The sequence below is a fragment of the Heliangelus exortis genome, chromosome 2, assembly GCF_036169615.1.
Source record: "Heliangelus exortis chromosome 2, bHelExo1.hap1, whole genome shotgun sequence".
Classification (NCBI taxonomy): Eukaryota; Metazoa; Chordata; class Aves; order Apodiformes; family Trochilidae; genus Heliangelus; species Heliangelus exortis.
In genome coordinates this window covers 42,324,679-42,352,257 of record NC_092423.1, presented here as the reverse complement: position 1 = coordinate 42,352,257, position 27,579 = coordinate 42,324,679, and the positions used below count along the sequence as shown (strand labels likewise).

Here is a 27,579-nt window from a genome sequence, read left to right as displayed (position 1 = left end):
TCAGTGACTTTGATATTGTTTGAAGTTCTGAAAGTGTTCGCCACACCACTAGCCTGCTGGGCTGGGCCTCCCCGGTCACCTTAATTACTGAGCTTTATTGCTGACTTTACTACACAGGAAAGGAGCCATTATATGTTCCATCAACATCAGCTCTCCTCAGATTGGAGGAAAGGGCAGGGTGAAAGGCCACTGTAGGAAGGCAAAAACTTCACTTTGAGGTAGTCAGATCATTTACCCGTGTTAAATTTCACTGTGCTATGTGTGTACATTCCTCACAACACAGAAGCCCAATTTCCATATTTTTTTTTAGCAAGTGATTACTTTTCAAAACATTTTGTTTGTGGCTGATTAGCAGAAGGGAACACTTATTCTTAGAGGTGGAAAGAAGGCAAATTGTAACAAACGCCTAATTAATCATCACAGGGGAAAGAAATCTAGTTAAAATCTGTAATAAAGAGAAATTGTTCTTAATGCTTCTTTGAAGTGGGAGTAAGTGAGGAAACCCCTATGGTGTGTTTGCAGACATGACACCTTTCAGAACCGGCTCCTTACAGCCAGGTTCTTACTGATATCTTGAGGGTGACTTGTAACGTGCTCTCCAAACCCAGAAAGGCTCCTGTAAAATACTGTAAGAGCAAGCAACAACTGAGATATTTTAGCAATGACAGTTGTGAGCTCTTCTCTTCAGGATAATTACTTTCAGAGTCTGGGCCTCGTCTCTTCCAGCTGCTCCAGCTGGTGGTGCTGCTGGAAAAAAAAGAAGCTGAACTGGTGTGCATGAATGGGTTTTTGAATCTAGACACTCAATAGCAGGAGAGAGGTGTCCCAGGTTTCAGGATTCAGCATCTGGGGCTAGTGAGGTCCCTTGGAACACTGCTGTCAGGAAACCTGGGACAGACCCTGCAAACACTTAGACCTGTGGCTGAAAATACTTGCATGTTAACTTGTTATTAAGTCAATCAGGCTACTAGCCTGAGTAAAGTTACACATGTGCACTTAAGTTTGCAGGATTGGGCCTCCTGAGACTAATGAAAGTGTATAATATTGGCCAGTTTGGTCCAGATCCCATATTACCAACACTAGCACATAGTAAAAGAAATATTGATTAATATTACTTTCTAGTGGTACCCAAACCGTGAAGTTCACATCAAGATACGCAAACATTTTTTCCATGAGCTCAGAGGAAAATTTTAAAAGACTAAAAATCCGTTCTGTTGTTGTCCTGTGAGCATTTTATTTTGGGTTTTACTTCCTTTCTGCTATTATTTGCCATTGAGCTAATATTTCTGCTTTACTTACAAGTTTGAAAACATCTTGAATTCCTTCGTAAAAATTAAAGAAGTCACAAAGATACATTCTGCAGAGTATTCAGCCCTTTCCATAAGGCAGCAATGCTTCACAAAGAAGGCTTCTGTAGTTTGAGATCATTCCACCTTATATTATTTTATAAATAATGCATGTGCGATAATGCAAATTTTATATATGTATAGCTGAAGAATTTTTAATACGAAGAACTTTTATTTAAAAGTCCTGAAGTGTTCTTGGTTTTCTTTCCTTTCCTATATCCTATCATTTTAATGTGTTTTATGTTAGTAGAATGGCAAACTGGTTATATGCTTTAAAGAGAAGCAGCAGGTTTTAATATTTTTGTCATTTTTTTGAAATTTTAACCTGTAAACTCCTAGCAAGCAGCACAGGGAGCTGGTTATATCATGATGCATGTTGTATTAATACTAATAAACCTCTCAGAGCTGAGAAAGTATCTTTTTGAAATCATCATAATTCACTACAATTATCAGAAAGCAATGATTTCCCTTCTAATACAAAAAGTTGTTTTTTGAGAAAATAGTGGTGAAGGTGTCATAGCGTGAGAGTGTCAGAGTTCCTATAAGCAGTATTTCCAGATGGGCATATGGTCTGCTCCTTATTAAACAGAAAATTTTGTTTGCTCTCATTTTTTGTAACAAAATAACAACACACAAACTTTAAGAGGTAGTTCAGGCTTTTAGTGCTGTAACTCATATTCTTTGTCTGATAGCATTTTCACTTCTAGTCACATTTTTTAGAGGCTAATGTAATTTTGAGGGCACTTTTTTTTTTTTTTTTTTTTTTTGTGCAGGGAATTCAGGGCTACACAGTTTCATAATTTCTGCTTTAGCTAAATTGCTTGTGAATCTGAAGTTTAATAAAATGAAGTCTAACAAAAATATTCATAAACTAGCCATTATCTAATGTAATGGTGTGTATTTTCAAAACACTAAAGACCACACAACAAATCACTGGCTGAGCCAAGAATAAATGTTTGGCTTCATTACTTTCACTAATTCTGTGAAGTTCATGCAGGTTTAAAATAAAAGAACTAAAAAAAATTGCCATTAGATGACATATTTCTATGTATTTGTCTGCTCTTCTGTTAAAATTTACAGGTACAAAATCCATCTGCTCTCCTGTTAAGTTTTGAAGGTAGATTTTGATAACGGTTCTCACTATTTTTTCTTTGTATCATTTTAGAATGTGTAAAGAAGAGGTGAATTGAACCACTTGGGTTCTGTAGGTCACTTTTAGATGCAGTGACCTTGATCTGTATTTTGGCAGCGCAGCGTTCTGGTGTTCATCACCTGTTTTTTTTACACTCCGTGATAACAAGAGTGTAACTGGAAGATAAACGGCATAAAGAACATTTAATAAGATGCTGGATGCTTACCTGTTTATCTAATTACAGATTGCTTTCAGGCATCTTTTAACCTGGTAAAGAATAGTGAAAGAGTTAATAAGGACATTAACCACCTACATTATATACATCTGGTTTTTTGGCCATGACTTTTCATTTCTGAACTCACTAACAACAGTGGGAATAATTCACTGCAGAGAATTTTCACAGTGGATGCCATAGGTACGTCATTCTTTTGACTGAGGAATTCAACTGGGACACGTTTCTCATATCATGGCATGTGCTATATTCTTATAGATTGCTTATGTGTGATGTGGGAGATCAAAGGATTGTACTTTTATTTCCATGACTACAATAAGCTTGAAAAGAACAGAAAGAAATAATAGTGAACAACACGTAAAACAAACGGAAGCTGATATGATTTAGAGAAAAGAACAATTAGAAGAAAAAGGAGGATGGCATTCTTTATTGTTCTTGGTTGTAGTGCGAAGTTTTGCACCTGCTTGTTAACAAGGTCAAATTTAGGATTAAGAAAAAAGAGGGAGTGATTTTAGTTGCATATTTTCTCCTAATAGCTCTATTTATTTAATTTAATTCATATGTACAATATTCCAAAATAAATACAGTGATTGAAAGTGCTGTAAAAAACCAGAAAAATACACAAAAATTCTGTGCTTTTTTAAAAGTTTAAGACTTCCCATTGCATTTTATTTATTATTGTGCTTAAAATATTTTTGGCAGAAGTGAAATTCTATTGTAACAGTAAGATGAAGCATTACTTTGAATTTGCAGTCAATCTTATGTTACTTGTCTTAAAAATGGACTAATAATTCACAGTTTTTAAGTTAAAACACAATTAATTTCTTCTTTAATGGAAGCTGTTGTGTAACTGTAGTTCCCTGCTATCTGTGGCATTTTAGGTTGTGTAAGGATTGTGCAATTAGCAAAGTGCTAAGTCCTGTATTGCCCACTCTCATTATAAGTAAAATTACTTTTCAGAATATCCAGATAATTATAGTTGTAAATTATTATAGGAATATTAGCTGCCTAGGTCAGACCATGATTTTTTCACTGAAAAAGTAGCAATGTGGAAACAGAAGGTTCAGCCTGGTGTATAGAGACAATTTTTATTAGTCTTCTAAAGGAAAATGTGGAAAACAGCCAGAAGTTTTGAGCCTTAGTTGAAATATTTGGAAAAAGAAGTTTGAATTCCTCTCTTCTTTACCCAGGATATCTTTTCTGCCCCAGTACCTTCCCACTGTTGAGCTCTGGGTGACACGTTCAGCCAAACCAAAAGAGCTGTGTGACTTACCCTTAAGCAGGGATGTGCATTGGTTGTTTGAATAACTTTCTAGTCTTCCTTACCTATACCTATACCAAATAGGACCTTGATTCAGTTCTCACAAACATACAAATCTAGCGTGGCATGAGATGCACTGGGGGAGCTGAGGTTTTCTGCTGTGGTTGACAGTTATAGGAAAAGATCTTTGAGAAATTAGCCAGGATGGGTCCCCCTTGTATCCCAGAATCTGCTGGGTGTCTTCATGTAGGTAACTGAACTGAATCCTCTGTCTAGAGGAACTCTCACAGAATGAGTTTAGACCCTCAGCTCACATACAGACTCCCACAGTATGCAGATAAGTGTCTGCATCTGGATTTGGATGCCATTCCTGGTTAAATTAACATCTATTCTAGTCATGGCTACTTACATACTTCTGCAGAAATCCAGTTAACCATGATTTCATCCATATCTGGTTAGGGTTATTGTCCTAATCCAGTGTCTGAGAGTATGCCTATACTTCTATCCATGCAAAGAAAGTGTAGACATGTTCAACTGAGCATTAAGCTACCTGTGAAATGTCTGAAGAATTCTCACTAACCACCTTTACTAATTGGCTTTGTCTTTTATGCATGATGTCAAAATGTAAACGGATACTAAAAGTAGTTGGTTTGTCTTCAAGCTTATCTTTCAAGATGGAAGAAGGTTTTAGGAGGCCAATGTACTGCCGTGAGATAAGTTATGTTTCTTAGCAATATGAAATATTCTGTAGGAAAGTGAGTCCCTCTGGAAAAAATTCCTCATTGTCCACAAAGGCTCATTTAAACCTGGGATATACATCTTCATTTCTTGCTGCAATGTTCAGTGTGCTCAGGTGTACACTTCAGTTCACTGATGAAGTAAGTGGGAGGTTTGCCACTTTGGTTATATGCTTTTTGTTATATCCTTGTACTGAACCTTCTGTAGTCAATATTTTTGGCTGCACTTACACCAAAATACATGAGAATAATAACCTGGGATGAGGATATACTTTAGGCAGGTTTTACTGTATACTCCTGAAGGGACTTACTCTCAATAGTGACCCTTTCCAAAAATTTAGAGCTGATAATAGTTATGAGAGTTCAGAGTGGTTGAAACATTGACTAGCAATCTTTTAAATGGCTAAATTTCAACACTCTCCCTGAGGAGCTGAGATGGAGATCATTTCAGACCTGTCAGAGGAAGATCATGCCTTAATTGTACTTCATTGTGCTATAAAAAATGAGACCTCTCCACTAGATTTAAGAGCCTGTGGTACTGTGAACTGTGTGAAATCTTAGGGGAACTCATCTGGGATCTTCCAATGTGTATGAAATAAGCTTGTGTCACTAACCAAGGTAGAAATGGTCACATAAATGTGATGGTTTCTGTAATTGATCTTTTCTAAAAGCATCTCAAACTTGACAGGGAGCATCTTTTCAGTGTGATTTATTCTGTAATACAGTATACTCCAGTGGCTGCCTTCCAAAAATGCTGTCTTGAATATCTGTTTATAAATAGAGCAGCTCCAAATCACTCACATTCATGACTCCAGCATTTCATTGAGAGAGAAATACTGTGGCACAGATGCCAGATTTCAGAACAGAGCCTTTCCAAATGTGTGAGGTACTGGTTACCTCTTTGAGTCGCAACCCTTACTCTGACAGGGCTCCAAATAAGCACCTGAACTTTAAAAATTTTTGTTGTCTTTAAAAAAGTGTAGAATATGCCATGGAGTGTGAAATGACATGGAGTAACACTACTACTTTTATTTGATAAAATACAAGTAAGCCAGCTTCTCCTGTCACTTACCTTCTTGCCATTCAGTGGAGAACCATGCTGTCAACTGAAGAATAATCCAGTCTCTATTTCCACCTTTTCACAATCACAGGAAAGAGATAGGGACTCTGTAATTAAGACAATATACAAGCTACTTCTCTAAATCTAATGTGTAATCTCTGGAAAGTTGTAGAAGTCCCTGGAATTTCTGGAAGTTTTCTCCACTGCAGGGCACTAATTTGTATTGACTTTCCTCTTCCAGTGGCAGTGGGAATAGCAAGAAGCTTATCATTTGTCCCTTCCTGGGGGAGCGTTTGAAAATATTCCCTTGCACAGTAGAGAAGGGCAGAGTTTGAGGAAAGAAAGTTTCGACCAATTCAGATCTCTTCTGATGTAAGGGCAGAGGTGGTTAAGTCCCAGAAGATTAGTAGGGCTTTCCTGCTTCAGGTGTATGTACTTGGAGGAGGTGTCTTTTACTGTAAATTGGAGGTGTCCCAAGGAAAAGGGGAACATAGCACAGACAGACTGCACTCAGGCTGGTTGTTCAGTTAGGTGTCCAGCCAGTAACCCTGAGACAGACAAAGGTATAGCTGCTTCTGTGAATTATGCACCCTTTAAACGGTGGATGTGATGCTAAGGTGATGACCTTGTCTAAGCCACTCTGATGTTGCATCCCAAGTCTTCTGTCACTGGACAGATCACAAGGTAAAGTGCACAAACATGAGAAATTAGTTAAGGCCCCTGGAGTCAGACCATATGCACACTTCTGGAAGGTCATTACTTTCCTGTACAGTTTTGAACGTTTGTGAAGCGTTGTTCTTTATTAAGAAAAAAAAAAAAAAATTCAAGCTGGAAGATTCTGATTTAATCTATTTTAAGGATTAAGGGTTACCCCTAATTTAGAGCAGTGTGTTGTGACATCCATGGTGTCATGAAGCTGTAGGGCGTCAAGCATGCTATGTTAAGCTGTTTTCATTGATAGAATAATGTATATAACTGGGTTCTGATTCTAAAAGATTGTAAATGTGTATCTGTATTTTTTTTTGAGACATCAAATTTTTTTATTATATCACATAAACTTTATTTAGTTAATTGTATTAATATTAAAACGAACACATTCCTGAATGTTTTTCAGCAGATGCCATAACTTTCAGCAATAAAATATTTACAATTTCCCTTCAGAGATTAGTGAAGTATGTAACAGGACACTGTGCTAATGTGTGTGCAGGTAGGACACTAGGGAGTTATACTTTTCTTTTAAAAGTACAAATAGGTTCTGTAGAAAATAGTGCTTTCAGAAATAAGAATGATGCACCTTAGCATTCAGTGACATACGTAGGTCAGTAAAGACTTTGATATCTGTCTTAGAAAATAAGTAAATAAAAGAAGCTGAATTTTGCAGGTCAAAGAAAAGAAGTACAAGTGGTCAGAATCTCTCAGAATGGAGCTCTCAGGTCTCAAGCATTCTCCACCTCTGTGAGATAACTGGGAATTACAGGGGAAAACAGAGGGCTGGATAGTAGTAATGAGCAAGCAGATGAGAGAAAACAGAGTAGAAAGAGAATATAGATGAGACAGAGGAAAAGATGAGAGAAAACAGATGGAAGCCAAAAAGCCAATGAAGTGAGAGAGACAAGACTATAATGATTTACACAAGACATAGTTGAACTAGTCTGGCTAAAATAAAATAAAAAAGAACTTATACCCTCAGTCCAACTTCAGAATAAAACAAATCTATAAAGGGTTTTTAAAAGGTTAAGGCAAAACTTTGTAAATCTTTTCATCCAGGAACTGCCAAAAGAAATTCTATAACAGGATATTCTGATAGTATTGGTGACCTTGCATAGATAAGATTGAAATAAATATAAAAACATTTACATGTTTATAAGAACCAAACTGGAAACTCCTTGAGGTCTGTTCTTTGCTGATATATACTTCCTCTTAAAGTTGAATGCATGAATGACAAGATAAACAAAATCCACTTTTTGACAAAAGTCCTAAACTAGCATTTTTATTTTCATTAGTCTGGTCTAATAACATTCATTCCCTTAATAATAATTCATTATTTATATTTAAATAGGATTGTGAATTTCAAAAATTATAATTTCATTTTTCACTTATGGAAAGAGAATCTAGAAACAATTAAACAGAACAGAAGTCTGAAAAAAAATGAGTATCATGATTTGGAAATATAGCCAAATTGGAAGATACCTGTGTACCCTGTAGTTGCTAAAACGACCTATGCTTTTTTCAGTTTCAAATGCTTTTCATCTGTATGTTATCTCCATGGCTTATAGCAGCACTTAGCATTCTACAGCTGCAGCAACTTCTTTAAGCCATTCTTGAGCTGCATTCACCAATAGTGAATACTCCTTTCTCTGTCCCTGGAGGTCTTTAAAAAGAGACTGAATGTGGCACTCAGTGCCATGGTCTGGTAACCACAGTGGTAGTGGCTTAAAGATTGGACTTGGTGATCTCAGAGGTCCTTTCCAACCTGGCTGATTCTGTGATTCTGTGGTGCCTAAAAGGAGTTCTTAGATTACAATCTAGGGTCCTTCTCATTTTCTGGTTTAGTTACTGATTTTTTTTTCAATTTTTTTTTCCTTTTTTTTTTTCCCTCCAATGATCAGGCCAGATGGAATGAAAGTTGAGTAGAGCCAGAGGGAAGATGAAAATATCAGCCTTGGCCAGATCAGCTTATTTCTGTGTACTCTTTGCCCTTTGATACTGCTCATCTCTGTCATTACTTTTTGGTGAAGAAAGCAATGCAACAAGGGGGTGGGAAAGCTGGCGTGATTTGTGTCATAGAAAGCAAGACATTACCAGTTGTCATTCCACAGTCAAATCTCTTCAGTTGAGAGAATATCTCTCTTAAATATCGATATTTAAAAAGCTAAGAGTTTTCCTAGAATTCAAGGTATAAAATGAAATAAAATAAAATAAAAAATATTTTAACTATTTAAAGGCCATGACAGAAAAATTTAAATTATATTTGTGCTACTGCGTTGCCTTTCTAAAGCTAGTAAAATAATATAAAAAATACAAATAATTTATTTAGCACTAGAAAAGAAAATTCCTCGCAAACTACTTGATTAGCAGTGTCAGTCAATGTGGAGAGCTGTATAAAAAAATAAAAATACATGATTTTTCCAGTAAGTGAGAGGGAGAACATAAATCAGATTTCAGACATTATTTTATTAATGTTAGGAATTCGCAAAAGTCAGAAAGCATTGAAATTAGGGCTGAATAATCTAAATCAATTTAGACGATTACATATACAGCTCTTCTGTAGTTCTACATTATACTAAGTTGGAGGTCTGATTTTTGTTCCAAAGACTGAACTATCTTACAGAAAAAAAAAATTACAGATTTCAATAAGTAAATTTTTCCTTAGCTGTTCATACTTAAGGGCTGACAAATTCTTTTTGCTTAGGTGCCAAGAGTCTTCTAACCTTTCTTGAGAGCACCATAACTTAAAAATCTATTGGATCACCTCCCATGTATTAGCAATGATTAAAACTTCCTCCTATTCACTCTAGTTGCACAATTCACTATGACACGTCTGGAAATTTTATGCTGGAAGAATAATTTTAACAAAGAGTAGATGGGAAGAATTTGCCAAATTTCTCAGCTGTTGTAAAACACCTTGTTTTGAAATACACATTGGCAACTGGAATTAAAGAACTCACAATAAAAATATATTTGCAGAGTTTTGGGCGCTGTTGGTAATCCAAAGATAGTAGTATGAAAGGTGCCACTTTTGAACTGTCCCTTTGCAGAATTTATAAACTCCGTTGGCAATTTTAAATAAAGAAATTAAAATCCCAAAAAGGATTTCAGTAAGTACATTAAAGCTGGTTAAAATAAAATCTTTAGGGAAAAAAATTTTGAACTCCTGAAGGGCCCTGTGAAATACTTGGAAAATTAATGTTTTCTCAAAGATACTTTGGCTTCAGCAACAGTTCAGGTTTTTGGACACAGTGAAGAATTTGAATTACATGGTAGCTAGATATTTTATCATCCAGATATTGAAGTTGGGAGAAAAAAATATCTTTTTTTTCCCTTTTTTTTTTTGCCTTTTTTTCTTTTTCACAAAGTCAATCTGAATGTACATTTGACTTACACTTAATACAATATTTTCTAAAACTTTGCAATTATTTTACTAATGTATCAAATTTAAGTTATATTATTTTGACTGTCACTCTAAGAGATAAGTGCAACAAAAGTAAAGCTAGAAGCGGAAGTCATGCTTAGGGATGTTTTAGTTGCTAGTTTCAGCATTATAAATTGAGACAGACATTGAAAAGGAACTATGTGATTCACTTCTTTCTTACATTTTCTTGAAATTATAATCAATCTCAGTTTCCAAGGCAACTGACTACATGAGAATGGACCAGCCAATAATGGGAAACAGCTTTCTCTTTTATTACTGTAACATATGGTAGAAAAAGTCTTTTTTGTTTCATGCTGTTGAAGAGACTGTCCAATTTATCACTCTAAATAGGATCCAAAAATGATTAAAAGAAGTGTGAGCAGTTCAGTTTTGTTACAGAACTGCGCAGACAGAAGTTCATGAGGGAAAGGCAAATTCAGAAACATCAAAATAGAATTTTAGATGCTCTTCAACTAAATCCCAAACTTCAGCGTCTTTTTATCTCTGACCCTCTCCAGGGGTCCTGGCAACATGAAGAGTTGGGGCAAGTGATTGTATTGGCAAATGGATTAGCATTGTGTCAGTATGACTCTCTTGGGGTGTGTGGAATTGCCTTTCTGCTGTAAGATGCCTGGCACTAGTAAAAGGCTTCTTCCATGTGCACCACTGAAAGGGTTCTGATTGATCTAGGACCACAAGACTTTCTGCATTACTTTTGCAGACACCAAATAAAACCTATTAGGAGAAATGTTGGCTCCATGAATAAGTTGAAGCTTAAGTAAAATATTAAATCACACTACAGTTTATCTGCATTTCCATGTTCTGTTTCTTGGGCTGAGATTTCAAATGTTTTGCTGTTCACTATTCTTTTCCTTAAAAAAAAAAAAAAAAGCTGTGAAATATTTGTGGAGGAGTCATATTATTCCTGAATTCTGCAGTGTTGTCTTCAATTCTTATTTTTCAGAGCTTTGTTTTTCTTTTTTTTTCTTCTTCCAGATGTTCTTAGGGAAAATTATTCATTTCTCTCAATGTGTTTATAAACAGGAATATATGTCCTTTTTTATATTACTATTTAAGTTTCACTGCAACTGATACAGTATCTCCTGACCATCTTGGGTTTTGTTTCAGACATTGTATTAATGCACATTCCTTTGCTACTTTTGTATTTTATTAAACTTCCTACTTTTGACATTGATTCTGTAATACTTAAATTTCTTTCCTATATGAAAATGCTTAATTTTGAAGTTCAGGTGTAAAATACTATTTTTTCCATACTACTGAAATAAGAAACAAAAGTCCTGTTGTCCTCAACACATATTTGGCTGTATATTTCCCAAAGTCTTTGTTCCCTCCAGTCTTTTGGGTTCAGTCTCTCAGTTATAAGTGTACCTGTCTTGCAGGAGAGTGTTTCATATTTTAAAACATTAGCCTACCTGATGTTAATACCAGAAGTCTGGTACTTTTTTTTTTTTTTTTTTAAATAAGTTGAGCCCTTCTAATCGTATTCAGTTCAGTCAAGTTGTAAGTGCTGATACACAATTTTCTGTCTTTGTAATCTATTGTATTTCCTCTATTCTGTTGAGCAAAATGAGTGTAAGGGAAGAGAGGGGATGGGATAATATAAAAGAGACAGGATTCCTCCAAACTACCTAGAGCCAACACCAGATCACATTTCTAACCAAACAGCAGCTGAAACTGCACCAGAAAAATTTGTCATTTCTAACACCATGTGGTACCTAGGGATTAATGCTTTAGTGTGACTGTTTGCTCTGCTCCCACAAATATCTTCCCTCTGAGAATTTTCTGGGGGGAACGAGAAGGGCAGGGATAGAAAAGTACTTTTCTGGGTTGCCTTGCAGCATCTGTAAATATTTCGTCTAAGTGTCGTTCGATTTAGGTAAAGTGAAAAGATTTGTTGTTCGTGTACTGCATAAAACCTTGCATGACACATGCCATATTTTGAATTATTAGAGTGAAGCCCAGCTGGTTTATTAAAATAAAGGCTGGAGTAATGGGATAGTCTAAAGTAGCCCCAATCCTGGTGACAAAGTTCTGTCAAGCATGAGACAAACAAATAGGACTGAATTTACTAATGAAGAAGTACTGGGTACCACTGCTACCTGTAGTATCAATATCTTCCTGCTTGAGAGCAGAGTCACTTCCTGTTGGTTAATTTGGTTTGGGTCTAATAAAATGTCCATGTAGTCCTTTTGTACCAGTGCATGTTATTCCAAGATGAAGTGATATGCATCTGTATCTTCCCTCTGAAGGAGGAAAGAGATGAAATGTCGTAAGAGATGAAAAAATAAGATTAACAATATGAGAAATTTTTTGAATAGCATAACTTTAAAGTCATAGTGACAACAAAACATACAATAAAATAATGGTGGCAGTCCAGAAACTTTTGAAATCTCTATGTAATTATATGATAGAAAACTACATGCACCAAAAATACATTTAAAAGTAGTTATGAGTATATGGAAGAAAATAAAAGATGATGCAAGAAAACATTTGCAAGAGAGAATATGTAGGGACCTTTGAGAAAAAAATCTAGACAACTTTGTGTACTTTGTATCACAACCATGCTGAGCTGTTGTACAATCAATAATATTAAATTTTAGGTAGCATATTTTTCTCATTCTTGCTGTTTGTCAAACTGCATGTTATATGCCTAAAGTGGAAAGCTTTTCTAAATTTTTTTTTCATAAAGGAGGTAGATTTTGGACTTAGAGACAAACTAAATGCTCCAGAGCCCTCTTCTCTTTTTAATTTATACAGAACACCACCTTTTCCTTCTTTTACCCAATTCCACCATTCCTGTAGAGTGTAAGTAAAAAAGGTACCATGCTCTGCTTTCTCTTACACTGTTCTTAGATTGCTAAGGGCTTGTTAAAGTGACAAATACTCCAGAAGTACAGTGAACATTAGAATATGTTCAAATAATATGTTTTCTCATAGAAACACAAAATTCTTCAGAGAGGATACCATGGTATCATTCATTCTGTGAACTCTATAAATGCAACACATTGTTGAAAGTTTTTATCTCTATATTTAACTATTTCTGATATTGTAACATTTTTGTCTTCTTAGAAGTAATCTTATTACTATCTAACAAGATTTACTTGGAGCAGTGAACTGTTTTAATAATATTATTAGTTTATTATGTTAACATTTTAGTCCAAGTTCACTGAGTTTTATAACAACTGATAAAATACTGTTGAAAGAAAATACTTAATAGAAGGGCAAAACTGAAGTTATTTTGTTATAGAAAACATTGTAGTGTACTTGGGCTTGATAGAATTGTAATATGTTTTCTAAGCAGCCATACAAATTTAAAAACAGAAAACTTAAAATACCACCAAACTCAATTATCATGTTCATGGCAGAAAAGCTTCTGAAGATTTACCCTTTTTTTTTTTTTTTCCTGTGAAACAAAATAATAACTAGAAATGGGGAGGGAATTCTTTTTCTGATAGCAACATGTTACACCATGACAGTTAAATGCTATCTTAAATAATACTTTAGAGAAAAGTTTGGCAGTGTATATGTATGTGTCTGTCCCATTTCCCATACATGTTGGAATGGCTTTGATAGAAAAATAATTGACTTTAAAATGGTGGAATTCCATATTTATTGCATTTTACTTTCTCAGTGTTGGTGATACTATTTTAAGTCATGCTGTGTGTTTTATTTTAAGCACCATCTTTGTAAATTAAACCTCTGTTTCCTCCAACTCATATATCATCTTCCGTTATATAGCTCTTGGAAGCCACATCAGTCCTTTAGCTACCAGCTGGAACTTAGTAAATAAGTTTTATTTATATTGCACAACATGGCATGATACCAACCAGCTTTATTTGAGATCTGAGAAATAAATAAAAGATACAAAGACAGTAAATTTTTTCTGTCATCATGCCAGCGCTTCCACAAATAAGACTCAAAAAGACAGAGGGTCATTTAATAGAAAGTGCAGATCCTTTTATTCAGTCACTTCTCAGTGTAAAATTGTACTATGAGTTGGTATCTTGCTCTTGCATCTGCTGTCTTGGACCGTAGTTCCATGGAAGGCTTTATATTTGCACATTGGACAGCTGGAAGTCCTTGATCTTTCCAAAGTAACCCCCTGCTCCCTCCCCATGGAAGTTTCCAAGCTGGGAGGTATCCCCGCCCATTCAGGAGGGGTGGAACTAGATGATCCTTAAGATCCTTTCCAACCCAAACCATTCTATGATTCTATGATTCTTGAAATATATAAACATTTGAGAGATATTTAGACTTTGAGCAAGCTTACTAACCATAATTTCTAGCCAATCCCTGCAACTAATACCAATGAACCTTGAATTTTACTGAGTTCTGAATATATATGTGGATATACATTATAGGTGCATGTACACATTTGCCCATATTTCTAAAAGTTGGATATTTTTGTTTTACTATGCTATTAATTTTAAGTGAATTCTAAAAATGAAAAAGTAATATTTGCCTCATACTTTTCCTGTTTACTAACTCTTTCCTATTTTGGTTCTTTCTGTACTGGTTCAGAGGCTCTGACTGAGGCATCTTTTGGGTAAAATGTAGAAGAGTCTGTATGATTACACTGAAACCACCTTTCTAAATAATAACAAAATAGAAGGCTCAGCCAATATTGTACTCCATTTTTCTTGTGTATTTTGAGTGTTTAATATGTTACAATTACAGCCATAATAGAATTCAGGAAACATTCATATAGGATGTCAAAATAATTATTAATCTTAAAAAAGAACCCACAAATAATAGCCTTCGGCTCTGAAAATGTCTTCAAAAGCTGAAAAAAAGCCAACAACCCCCAAGCCAGCAAAGCTGTTGGTCCTTCTAAAATTTTTTGTTCAGTGATACGTAACTAATATAGATAAAAATCAGTAGAATTAGGCATACCCTGGGGCACAAAGTCCAGGACAAAGCTGATGGTCAGATGACAATCAGAAAGGAGCTTTGGAAGAAGGTTCTCAGGGTTTGGCCTTGGCGAACTTGGGCTGACAGTAGAGCTGGCATAAAGAAAATCATGAGGGTAAACCAAAATTTCAGTGAGAGACACTAGTATAAACTCAACCTAGGGAAAAAAAATCTATCCAATAGTTGTATAGAAATGCTATGTAGCTTTCTGTGAGGATAGGCATCACTTGATATGGTGTTACATTAAAACATATGTACAAACAACACATAAAATAATAGATACCATAAGGTCCACATACCTATCGAGGCAATCTTTTAAACACTTCCTGATCTATTTATTACTGGGTGCATTCAACATCATACTTAAACTCCTGTAATTTTGAAGTAGGACTATGTTCTAAAGATGGTGAATGTTTGGAATATTGTTTTATTTGCAGTATGTGAAATTGAGGAACTGTAGGAAGACCTACATTCTTTCAAACAAGGGAGTAGGCCTCCATTTCGTGTCCAAACCCCCACTCTAATACCACTAATGTATTGTGTGTATATATACCTATTGCAAAACACAAGTCTGGTATAACTGAATAAAGAATGTTGCTTATAGTGTTTTCTGCAAGTTGAAGTCGTTGACTTAGATTCTTCTCCATTTTATTTAAAGGTTTTTACAGGGACATCTAGGTAACTTATTCAGATCTTTTACAAGGTTTTAGTTTTAGCTGATTCATCTGTGAAGTGGGTACAAGAAATGCTTGCTTTAGAGAACTGTGTAGTCAGCAACAGCTATACTGATTTATACCAGCTGAAGATATGACCCGTTCCATTTATTAATGCTATGAAAGTACTTTGAGATCACTGGATGAAAACACTGGAGGATTTTAGGCAAAGACGAAATAATTTATATTACTAAGCCATTCCAATCTGCAGTTTTAGAACAGTGTGGATTTTTTTTTCTCAGTTACATAAATTACTTTCCTGGGCTAGTATTCCTGCTTGTTTCCTTTTTAAATTACCAACACAGCAAAAGAATTGTAGCTATTTGCATCAGCTTAACTTTCTTTGGAGATTTCCAGCTCTGTGTGATGGTACTTGCAGAGCCGTTTCTGGGTAGGGTACTTCTCTGCAATCTCTTCTGGGAGAACAAATGTTTGGGAGAATCCTAACCATGTGCTTTAAATGTACAAAAATAGAATGGAAGAAAAAAAAAAAGGATCAGAGTCCCTTGGTAGAATCTCTTTAATGTTTTGCATCTGATGTTCAGATTGGTGGGGAGGGGAGGATCACATGCCTGATGTTTTTTCTAGGATTACACCCAACTGGAAGACATCCCTTGGCTTCTCTGCAGACAGCAGCATATCCAAATGGAACATATTAATTCTCTGGGGAAATCTCCTTAGTGAGGCAAAAAGGAATCTTTTCAGCTTCCCAGACACATGGTCTGTTCCCAGTACAATCAGTCTTAAAGGAGGATCTGCGCTACCTTGGACTGAAGGACACAGTTTCATTGTAACTGCAAGGATTAGCACAGATAAATTATTCCTATGATCCAGCTGCTCAAGCTTTCTGGCTTTGGAATGTTTATTAATAAAAATGTGAAAGAAAAGAAAGAAACAGTTAACCAGGCAAGATACCCCTGTAACTCCGCTGTCATCATTAGGTGAACACCATGTACCAAATATTTATGCTTCTATATGTTTCTGGATCATAGAAAATAAATATCTCCTTTATGTGATCTGTTTTCTTTGGAGATGGGAGTGGAGGAGAGGGTGAGTCATAGTGGAAGAATAAAATTCACTTCTCTCCTGTCAAAAACTACTCATTTAATTGGAGAAGTATCCTAGCATTAACATCTCTTTGCTGATAACCCCTACAGCCCAATTGGCTTCAAGCAGGAACCTGATGGCCTGCCAGTTCCCTGTCTCTAACTGTCTGGTGACCTGTGGCCAGAAGCCAAATCATATTTCTCACTTCTGCTTCAATAAGATAATGACTGTTCTACCTAAGTCTGAATGCGGGGTGCCTATGCACCCTTGCAAGGGATTTCAGAGTTTTGACCCTTCACACTGTAACAAATCCTGCCAGCTGCATCCTGACTTCTTAGCATAGGGCTGGTCTGAGGAAATTGGGAAGGTTAACATGAACATCATTAGTGTATGATCAATGTTAGCTGTATAGCTCTATGCTTAAAAAAAAAAAACAAACAAAACCCAGTAAAACTCGCATATTTTCTATCATGACCTGATTCAGAGGATTCTGTTCTTAGGTAATTGGGAAGGGAAGTGCTCTAGTTATGGAGCTCTTGAGGATGGATCTCTTTTTCTTACACTTTGCTGTGCCCTCTCAGAGTGTAGATGAGATGGGATAGGAGAGAAATGGAATGGGCTGCCCAGGGAAGTAGTGAATTCTCCGTCCCTGGAGATATTTAAAAAGAGACTGGATGTGGCACTCAGTGCCATGGTCTGGTAACCGCAGCAGTAGTGGATCAAGGGTTGGACTTGATGATCTCTGAGGTCCCTTCCAACCCAGATGATTCTGTGATTCTATGATTCTATGAAATACAGGATCTGGTGATTCTCTGCTCCCAAGAGATAGTGAAGGTTCAAGAACTGTCCTTGTCTGTCCAGTCATCCTTACTTACCTGAGGCAGGAGAAGCCTGTTTATGAGTGAGAAGTGAGCTTCACGTTGCTTTTGGGTAAAAAAACACTGATGGAATCTAGTGTTTTGCTTGAGCCTTCTTTACAGCTGCCAACTTCAAGACATTTTTCTAAAGACAGTTATTAAGGAATGATGAAGGCACTGAAGCCTGAGAGGTAGGAAATACCAAAAGGTTTTATTTATGTCCTGGTGAAATTTAGTCCATCTTTAAAATGAATGTATATGATTCTTTATAGCACTTCATAACATAGGAAAGTATCTGTCACTTTTGTGAAGGAATTTATATGTGTGTTCCAAACAAAGAGGTTCCTGCCAAGGAAGATAAAGGTTAGAGAGGTCCTACCTACACAAAGTCCAAATCAAAATGCTATGATGTTTTCCAGGCATTGAGCCACCCTTCTCTGAGCTGACATCTCATAGTAGGTAGTCAGGAGACATCTCATAGTAGGTAGTCAGGAGAGAAGGAACCTGAAATGCTTGCTGGTTAAAGTAGAGGAAGATCGAGATGTAGGAACTATAGAGATGTAGGAACTATATATCTATGTAGTCCTCTTTGCAATTGAGAGATTTGTAGCTGTCATTTTTTTTTTTTTTAAGACAAAATAGTAGTCTTTCTAAAACTGTAGCTGTAACAAGGACCACGAACATGTGGAGATGTTTTAGGGAAGACTCAAGCTTGCTCTCATAGTCTTTTTTTAAGAAAAGTCGATGGAGTTTCTGTTCAGTACTAAATCAAGAAAATGGATGAACTCTGATATTCCAAGTCCCACATTATTATGGAAAATGAAAGAGAAATTAACACAGATTGCCCCGGCACACAGGATAGCTCTTCTGGTATGTAGTATGCAGAGTAGCAGCAAAGTTCTGTCACAATTTGTGAGACAACATTACAGCAAAATCAGGATGTTATTCTTCTGGTGAAATTGAGCAGACATTGCATATTTTTAAAAGAAAAAATCCTTTCTTTTAGAAGAGCCCTCTTAGGTCTTATTTAATCATGTCAGTCTAGGTAATACTGAAAGCAGCAAAAGAACTGTGACTTCTAAATATCTCCTCTGGTTATTATCCTTACATCCTTCTCCTTACTCAGATGAGATTATAGGATATAATTTCTGTAGAAATTTATGAATATACTACTAATTTCTGTTCAGTACTATTAAAGATGGTGTTAATAGCTATTCATGGTGCTTTGTCTTGAAAGACATTTCTTTCTGTATTTAATAATTTTACTAGTGTTACCCAGTGTGGCTGGCAGTTTTCGTATCAGACATATTTGTGTGACAAAATCTTTGAACGAACTGTGGCTGGGAATTTTTTCCTCTTCTACGAATGAGAACAAGAGAGAAATACATTGTTTTGCCCAACTTATAAAAAAATGTGGTGACATCTTTATGCTTTTGAGCAGGGTCTTGAAATGTGGTAGAAGTGTGGTAGATTTTCCCAAAGTCCCAAATTCTGGGCTAGCCTTGTTAGGTTTGTTGTTGCTCAGCAACTTCTGTTTCCAGAGCTTCTGTCTGCACTGAACACACTCCATTCTCTGACTCCTGATCATTGTATACTGTACTCCATGGTGCTACCACTTTGTTTGACATGAAGAAATGAAAAAAAAAAAAAAAAAAAAAAAAAAAAAAAAAAAAAAAAAGAAAGAAAAAAGCCTGACGAATTTGAGAAAATGTGAATGGAGACAGAGGAGGAGGGCAAAAGCTCAAGTAGTTGCAGACAGGGAGGGTTCTCCATAGGATCCCTCCTTCTTTCAGTGTGTAGGATATTTGGTGCTCTGGGGACAGATCAAGATTGTCTATCAGCCACAATCCTCATCACTAATCAGGATCCATGAGACATGTGTTGCAGACATGGGGAAGTTTGGAAAGTATGTGTCACTTCAGAAAATGAACATATAACTAGAGTATCAGAAGGTATGTACATAAGAAAGATAAGATGGGTTGCGTAGGAGATCTTTATCCCTGGTACTGTTCACTAACTGTGTGGAAATTAGCCTGAAAAAATGTTCAGTCACTGTAGTGTCTAATGTAATTATTCATATGTATGCTTTGTGTGTTATATAGTTATGCATCATGAAACTATAGGAAAAATGTCCTAGAAGAAAAGAAATCTGACCTCCTGAGTCAAGGCCATATCATCTTGAACCTGTAGCAAGCTTGATAGATATTAGTTTTGTCTATTATATAAAAAGAGATCGAGGTTCTTCAATGTACTTAAACATTTTTTTTTAAAATTAGTATCTATCCTTACTATTAAAATGTTTTTTCTAAAGTCTGAACTGCACCTTTCTTGCTACAATGTATCATCTTGCAATAACTAGATATTTTTTTGACTTTTATGACATTTACTGGAATGTTATGTGGATCAAATAATTAGAATTCTATCATTTTATATGCTTAAGTCACATTTCTTAGAATTTTTTCTTTTTTCTCAAGCTGATCTAGGTCCTTCTTGAAATGCAATAATCAGTACTCGAATTCACACTTCAGCAGAGGCCTACTAATGGCATAAGAAAAACTAATATTTCTCAAATTATATCACTTCACCTGCAGATATTTGTGATGAAATTTAAAAGAAATAACCAGGAAAATGAAGTTGTCTTTTTTCATTTTTTTCCTATGTAAAATGATAGTCATTTAAATGCTTTCTGTCCTGACAAAGACTTATTACCTGGTCTGATTTCTCCTTTTTTCTGACTAGTAAGTAAAAAGGAGCACTTTTCTTTGAGGAAATCATTACAAATTAATTTTATAAAACATATAAAAAACCTAAATAGATTGTTAAAATATTTTTAATACGTGTTTGGGGTTTTTTTCCCCCCACAGAAAACTTTAATCTTTCAACAAAAACATGATCTCTTTGGCCTAATTAAATAATTTATATTAAGCTAAGACAAAAAGTATGATGTGCACAAAGTTGACTGATTTTGACCAGTGTAGACCTTAAGATTTCCTTGAGTTAATATATTTAGAATAGAACACTGATTTTTTGTATTTGCCTTTTAATCTTAGTAACATCCCTCTTAATTAGCACAGTCGTTACAGGCTCAGCTTTTGTCACACTTGTAAAAGCCATCCTGATGCCTTCCCTGGGGAAAGCCAACCTCGAGGAAGGTGTCTGTGAATGCAGAATGCAGGGATTTTTATCTTCTCCTTCAACACATCTTTAGTGCTTTGAGTTTGGAGAAGAGGAAAAACAAAGTGACAAATTATCCCCATGGAAGTTTGTCAAGGAAGGGGTTAAAAAAGTGGAATCTTTGTGTCTGCAAAGGGCTGAATTATCTTCCTGACACCAGCAGGGGTTGCTGTCACTAGTTTGTGGTTGTCACATTCCTGTTATGCTTGACCTTGGAAAGGCTTGACAATATAGTCTGGATTTGATTAAGGGAATTTCATATTTTTCCCTTGCTAGAGTCACCCCCCACCTCGACAAACATTTTAAAATGTTAAGGGAAAAAAAAAAAAAAAAAAAAAAAAAAAGTTTGGAAAGCAAACATTTTCCCAAAAGAAATTTATAGTTCAAATTTACACCAAGTTCGCACTAACTGGAGCAGTCCGGGTTTCCACTCAGGCTTTGAGTGCTCTCTGTAAACTATTAGTCACTTCCCTGGAAGAGGCAGCTTTTTATAGGCAGCAGGATAAACCAGGCACAGATGTGCGTGTAATATTAGAGGCTTTCACATGTACCTGCATTTATTTTTTTTCCTCAATCGCAGAAAAGAAAAAAGAGTGACTCTAGAAAGAAATTAATTAAAGCCTTGGACTTTGTTTGGTTTTGGACAGCTACCATGAAGATTGGTTTAATGAAAAGAAAATATCTTGCGTTGTGGATTTTTGAGATTGTGGCAATTTACATCATGAAGATAGAAGTTCTTTCAATTTTTAACAGGTTGTTCTTTTTCACTCTACAGGACTGTGATTATGCCAGCTGCCAATGAGTTTGATCCAGAGATTGTCCTGGTGTCAGCAGGATTTGATGCTGTGGAAGGCCATGACCCTCCTCTGGGCGGGTACAAAGTCACAGCTAAATGTAGGTATTGTCATAAGGTGTGTGTTTGAGAGTTGGTATCTTTTCTATTTAGGAACCTTAATTTATGTCCAGCTTACATCCGTATTTCTGTTTCGTGAGAAGATAACTGTGTCTCTGAGGGCGGGGACTGGCCTCAAGTAGTACCAAGAGATGCCTGTGGAGCTGCGGGTCTCACCCAGATCATGGACAGGGTGGAAATGAACATGTTAGAGTTTCTGGATGACTCCTTTGTGTTCCTCTTGGCACTTCTGTCTTAGCTTTTTAAACTATTACTTTTCTGGCATTTAAATAACATTTTAGAGGTTTCATGCTTTTCAATAGGGCCCATTTTCCAAGTGCTGGAGTGGGTTGTCTTTAAATATATATTCAAGATTTTAAGCTTTAGAGGCCTAAATCCAATCTCATATTGCTCTTTTGTTATTGCAATCTTTTCAGCTTGATGGCGTTAATCCTGAATTACATCAGTGTTTAGGAAGGCCAACATTTTCTAAAAGACTACTCTGTTGGGTCCCAACAGTTGGATGCCCATTTCAGTCCTCCAAAATGTGTGTTCATGGCAGAGATTTAATACCTTCTGAAAGACAGGTCTGTCTGAGTTGTCTCATATGTAGCCCCACAAAGTCACTACCTGTTACAGGATCAGGCCAAACTGATTCTGAGCCTGGGGTGTTAAGCAAGGCTGGGTAGTGTAGTAGAGCTCTGCACAATAATGTAACATTATAGCATATAAATCGCTTCCCATTGGACAAGACCAAGTGATTTCCTAATACAATGCTGTGGATCATTTTTCTGCAATTTTTTCTGCATTTTCTGCAATTTTCTACTTCTCTTCAGTACTGTGTTCAGTCTGGGTCCCTCACTACAAGAAAGACATTGAGCTGCTGGAGTGAGTTCAGAGCAGGGCAGCCGAGCTGGCAAGCTGGTGAAAGGTCTGAAGAATAAGCCCTATTTAGGAGAGGCTGTGAAAATTGGGATTGTTTAGTTTGGAGAAGAGGAGGATGAGAGGAGTCTCTATTGCTCTCTACAGCTACCTGAAAGGAGGTTGTAGGGAGGTGGCTGCTGGCCTGTTCTCTCAGGTGAACAATGATAGCACTGGAGGAAATGGTTTCAAATTGCACCAGGGAAGCTTTAGACTAAATTTGAGGAAGAATTTCTTTACTGAGAGAGTTAGACAGGTGTTGGAATGTTCTGCCCAGGGAGGTGGTAGAATCGCCATCCCTGGAAGTACTTAACAACGTTGTAGATGAGGCACTTCTGGCCATGTTCTAGTGGGTGATATAGATATATATATTCTATTGAGGGGTGGATGTTGACAGTTGGACATGGTGATCTTTAGAGGTCTTTTCCAACTGTGACAATTCTGTGATCTCAGGAAATAACAGCAATAACACTTAAATAGTTATTAAATACACATCTTTGCTGCTAACAGCAAATGCCTTGGGGAAAGTCTGGAGAAGTCAATGATACCTCATGGCATTTAGCACATTACACACATGGAGTCCATCTCAGAGGATTTTGTCCTTCTGACCTCTGCCTTTTGTTACAGGTCAGGAGAAGAGAGTTGGTCTTTACCTCAGGAAGAGCAGGGAAGGGATGCAATATTTATTTTTTTTCATTTTAACTGCATATTGCACAGGCTCTCCTGATTACCAAGGACAAAAGGGGAGGTGGAGGTCTAGAGGGACTGTCCACAGTAGGGTGCTGTATCAGATGAGAATAAAGAGAGCAGTGCAAGGACCTACTCACAGGTCATAGTGCAGGAGAAGATTGGAAAGGGAACATCCCTGTGGCTGCGAGTAAGACATTATCAAGTTTTAGCACAGCTTTTCAGGTTTATGCAGTGGTTGCACTAGAGAGGAAAGAAAGATAGCAGCCTGTATGCATGTTTGACTTTCATTTTTCTTTGATTTATGACTTTCAGTAAAATATTGTGCTTGAAAAAGCCCTGTGTACGGCGTTTACTCACCATTTTTTTTCCAAAAGTATGGTTTCTGGTTAGGACAGCCATTCCATGGACTTATGTGGATGGGACATGAGCTTCCAGCCAGTACAAAATACATATTTTGTTGAAAAGTATGGTAAAATTATCTGTATTTAGCAGCTGAGAGTGCATGCTCCATGATCCTTTAGCATGCATGATGCTCCAATAAGATGCTTTGACATAAGCAATGTTTTGGAATAACAGTCTCAAGAATCTAACTAGAAATTGCAATGCCTCTCAGTTTAGGCTAAATTTCACACTAAATTTCACTGTTTAATATTGGAATTGGTGTTAATTCATGGAACAGTTAAATTAAAATCTAAGAGTTTTTTTTAAAAGGTGCTGCACATCAACATATTGTCTGTAAGAGAAAAAAGGTGATTTACAGTACATGGCTCTTGTTTAAATTAAGAGAAAAGCCAAGATAGAGCCAGATAATGATCATGCACCTGAGGGATGAATAAAACCTTTTGAACAAAGCCAAAGGAATTTATTATTTCCCCAAAACAAAATTCTCCACATTCTGCCATACCATTTTAGAACATAGCATATTACATGTGGTATGTAGAAAAATGAATAATCTATTAAAAAAATAAAGTCCAAAGCGAAACATCTGTATTAAAGACTAAAAGTATATATTCATGCAAAATTTTGATAGTCGGTGTGTAATAATTATAAATTTTGTCCAAAACAATTAAATTCAAGATAAAGTTTAACCTGTAAATCTTCTGCTTATGTAAATCTTCAGCACTTTGTGTACACTTCATAAACTGAGTTTTCTTATTTCTATGACACCATACAAACTTTACACATACAAATTAAGAAGAGATTAACACCTGGAGAGAAGATGGATGCTTAGCTACTAACCTTTCTGTTAAAGACAGTTAGAGAGACATCAGATTCTTGGTAAGAAATTATTTATGTATTTTGTTCAGAGTAGAGTGAAAGAGAAAAAAAATTATTAATTAATCAGCATTCCCAAATAATAAACTAAAAACTATAAGATGAAGATAACAGATTTGACTGATCACATCATTGAAGTAACCATACAGCAGAAAATTACATACAGAAAATATTTTTCTATTGATCTATACAGTTTTAGTAAATTATAACCTGCTTTAATTTTTTTGCTGTATCAACATACAATCTGATTTAACAAGAATCTGCCATGTCTTACTAGTAAAAAACCACATCAGCAATGAAGTAGTCATATATATTTTTTGCAGCTGATTTTAAATGCATGGATCTGATGTGCATGTCAAGATTTCTGGTGGTGAGGTGGCTCTCAGATCTTCTAGAGGTGTGTAGGAAGGAAGGAGAGATCAACGATGATAGAACATCTAGGACATATCTCACCTAATTTATCCTCAGTTCTATTAATTAACAAAACCACTGACAGTGTTAGTGTTAATATTGCTAATTTTGTTAATCTCTTGAAAAAGAGATAGTATTTAAAAAAGAATTGTAGGGGAAGTTTGAATCTTTCCTTCTTTATTCCACTTTTCAAATGACTTTCCCTAGGTAAATCTTTTTCTTCATTTGCCTTTGCAATTCATCCTTGTCTGCTGATTTTTTTTTCAGAAGTTTTCACTAAACCAATGATTAGTTAACTAAAATTTCCTGTCTCCGTAGCAGATTTTGTTTGATGCAATGTAGAATTGAGACTGAGCACTAACTAAAACATTTTTTTCAACTCCAGCTTTGAGGGTTTCATAGGCACATTTTCTTTTTCTTCTCTCTTTTTATCCTTTGTTCCAAACCTCTCTCTCAGTGAAGTGGCATCATTTCAAAAGGTGCATGTGTATGCCTAGCTGCACATATACATCTTGAAACATGTTCAACTCACGTGCATAAACTTTGTGATGGATTTTATATTCTGTCAACAAAAATATTTGGCTTCCAAGGCTTGAGGCAACTGGTGGCATATGACAGAACTTCCTGCTGCCAGGAAGATCTCATGCCTTTTTTAAACAGCTATATTCCCGATATTTTAGTAAGAAAATGCAAGCTTTATTGACAACAGTGTTTATAAGACCACCTACTATAACTGTAAACAGTAGGTATACTTTTGAATGTACAACCATTTTTCCCTTTAAAAGTTCTTCCCCAAAAATGGAGCTTATATCTGGAAGAGAGTTTCTTTTTTCCAAATAATCCCTCTTTTTTTTTCTGACAGGCGTATTTTCTCTGCTCACAAACTCTGCCTTGCCTGTGTCCTTATGCTATGGAAAATGCATCAGGTTCAACACTAAAAAGTAAAGAAAAGAAAGCAAGGGACACACTAACTTTTTTGTTAGTACACTTGGCATCAGATCTAGGTGCCAACTCATGCTCAGGAGCTTCTCTAACTTCTAGTAGGGTCTGGCTCAGGTTGTTGAGGATATTCAAGCGACTTATCTAGATTTTACATTCTATGGTCACTATCTTATAACTCAAGCTTAACTTCTTTAGCCAAAATAGGGAATCTCTTTTGTATTGTCAGCTCTATTTTTGGTACTGGCATTGCTCTGTCCATGTTGCTTGGTTAAACTGGTTCCCCAAGGTGGAAGCAGCAATGGGAGCTCTCTCATGCCCAGTTCTGTTAGTAAGAGTAACTACTGATGTAAATTGGATCCTTTTGCTTAGTCAAGGAACTATAAAGGTGCCTTGATTTTAATTTAAAATGTAATTAGATAAGAGGAAAACATGCCTCAGGTCCTGACTAGCCTCATATTTCTTTTTTATTACTAGAAAGAAACTATTTTTTCAAAAAAATATCAGATCAAATATAAGCACAATATATTATGTATTACAAAAAAATAGTTGTTTAATCTAATCCACTACAGGGGTAGTAAAAATTGCATTGATAATAAAATATAAGAAAAATAACAATGGAAGAAATAAAGGAGATGACATTTTACGTTTAGAATAGTAAGGAGATGCTGAAAGATTATTAATCTGCTCTTCCATTTTATCCTGACAGTGCTCAGGTTGAACTAGTGGAGATAGAGCTGACATATTCTGTGCCTTATTTTACAGTAAATATTGAGAACCTCGACTAAAATGCATTGCATTATCACATCATTTGAATTTTGTCCTGTGAACAGGTCTGAAAAAGAGCTGCCCTATCTGCTGATAAATTTACAAGTTGCAAGATCTTTTAAGAGCACTGTTTTTAAATTAACTCTGCTGACTGAAGTTCTCCCTGTAACAGTATCCTGAAGTGCTTTCTCTTTGTTTTATAGAGCAGTTCTTAGAATAGTGCTTGCATTAAAGTCACTGAGATCACTTTACTGTTCAAGTAAATATTGTGCATAATTGATCATCAAATGGTGACCATCCCATAAAAAGAATAAAGTAAACAGAGATGTGTCAAGCAAGAATGAAGATTTTTTTCAGGGTACTTATCTTCCTGAAGCACCATGTTTGTTAAGGGCTATGATGATTTAATAGAGATTTCCTGTTTTACTCTTATTCCAAAGATGCTATTTGACACCAAAGTGCAAAATAAGATCAGCAATTAGCAGTAGGAAAAGATACTACTGCAGCCATTTAAAGAGTAAATTACATTTTGTCTGCTGTTGAGCCAAATATGTGATGAAATGTTGATCCATGATCTAGAATATAAGTGAATAACAAGGCTAATTTGCAGCTTCAAAAGTTTTTCTTTTAGAGAATTGTAATTCCCTTATCAAAAGCTGCATTATGCTGGGATACATGCTGTTCAAGTGAGACCAATCAAAAAACTTCTGTGAACACCTTCCTTCATCAGGAACCCTCTGCAGGTAGAGGACTTGGATGAATTCACTGTAACAGTGAACAAACTGTTTGCTTAATCACAGCAGAAGAAAAAAAGTAAAGCTCTAAACAGTTTATTTCCAAAGGATATTTAATTGTAGGTGGTAGGAATTAATGTGTAAAAAGGGATACAGTCTCACATGTAGCCTACAGGTCTTTGAATCACTTCTCATGGCTGGAACTGGTACTTCTCAGAATACAAATAATAATTAACCAGGTTGAACTTGGATACCTGTCCATTTGATTTCTGCTTTACCCTTCACATTTCAGTTCCAGCTTCCCAAAGAGTGTAACATATTGTAAT

General features: G+C 35.9%; 1 protein-coding gene across 13 annotated transcripts in view; it reads left to right on the top strand.

Moving 5' to 3' along the window:
- HDAC9 (histone deacetylase 9) overlaps positions 1–27,579 on the top strand; it is a 458,285-nt gene that overhangs the window by 380,655 nt on the left and 50,051 nt on the right. For 12 of the 13 annotated variants that reach the window (XM_071735765.1, XM_071735762.1, XM_071735760.1 and 9 more), the window contains one exon: positions 21,399–21,517. In XM_071735765.1, the coding sequence (XP_071591866.1) occupies positions 21,399–21,517 (119 nt within the window). Of the gene's footprint in view, positions 1–16,133; positions 16,390–21,398; positions 21,518–27,579 lie in introns of those variants that run through there. The other variant, XM_071735767.1, reaches the window with a different exon arrangement.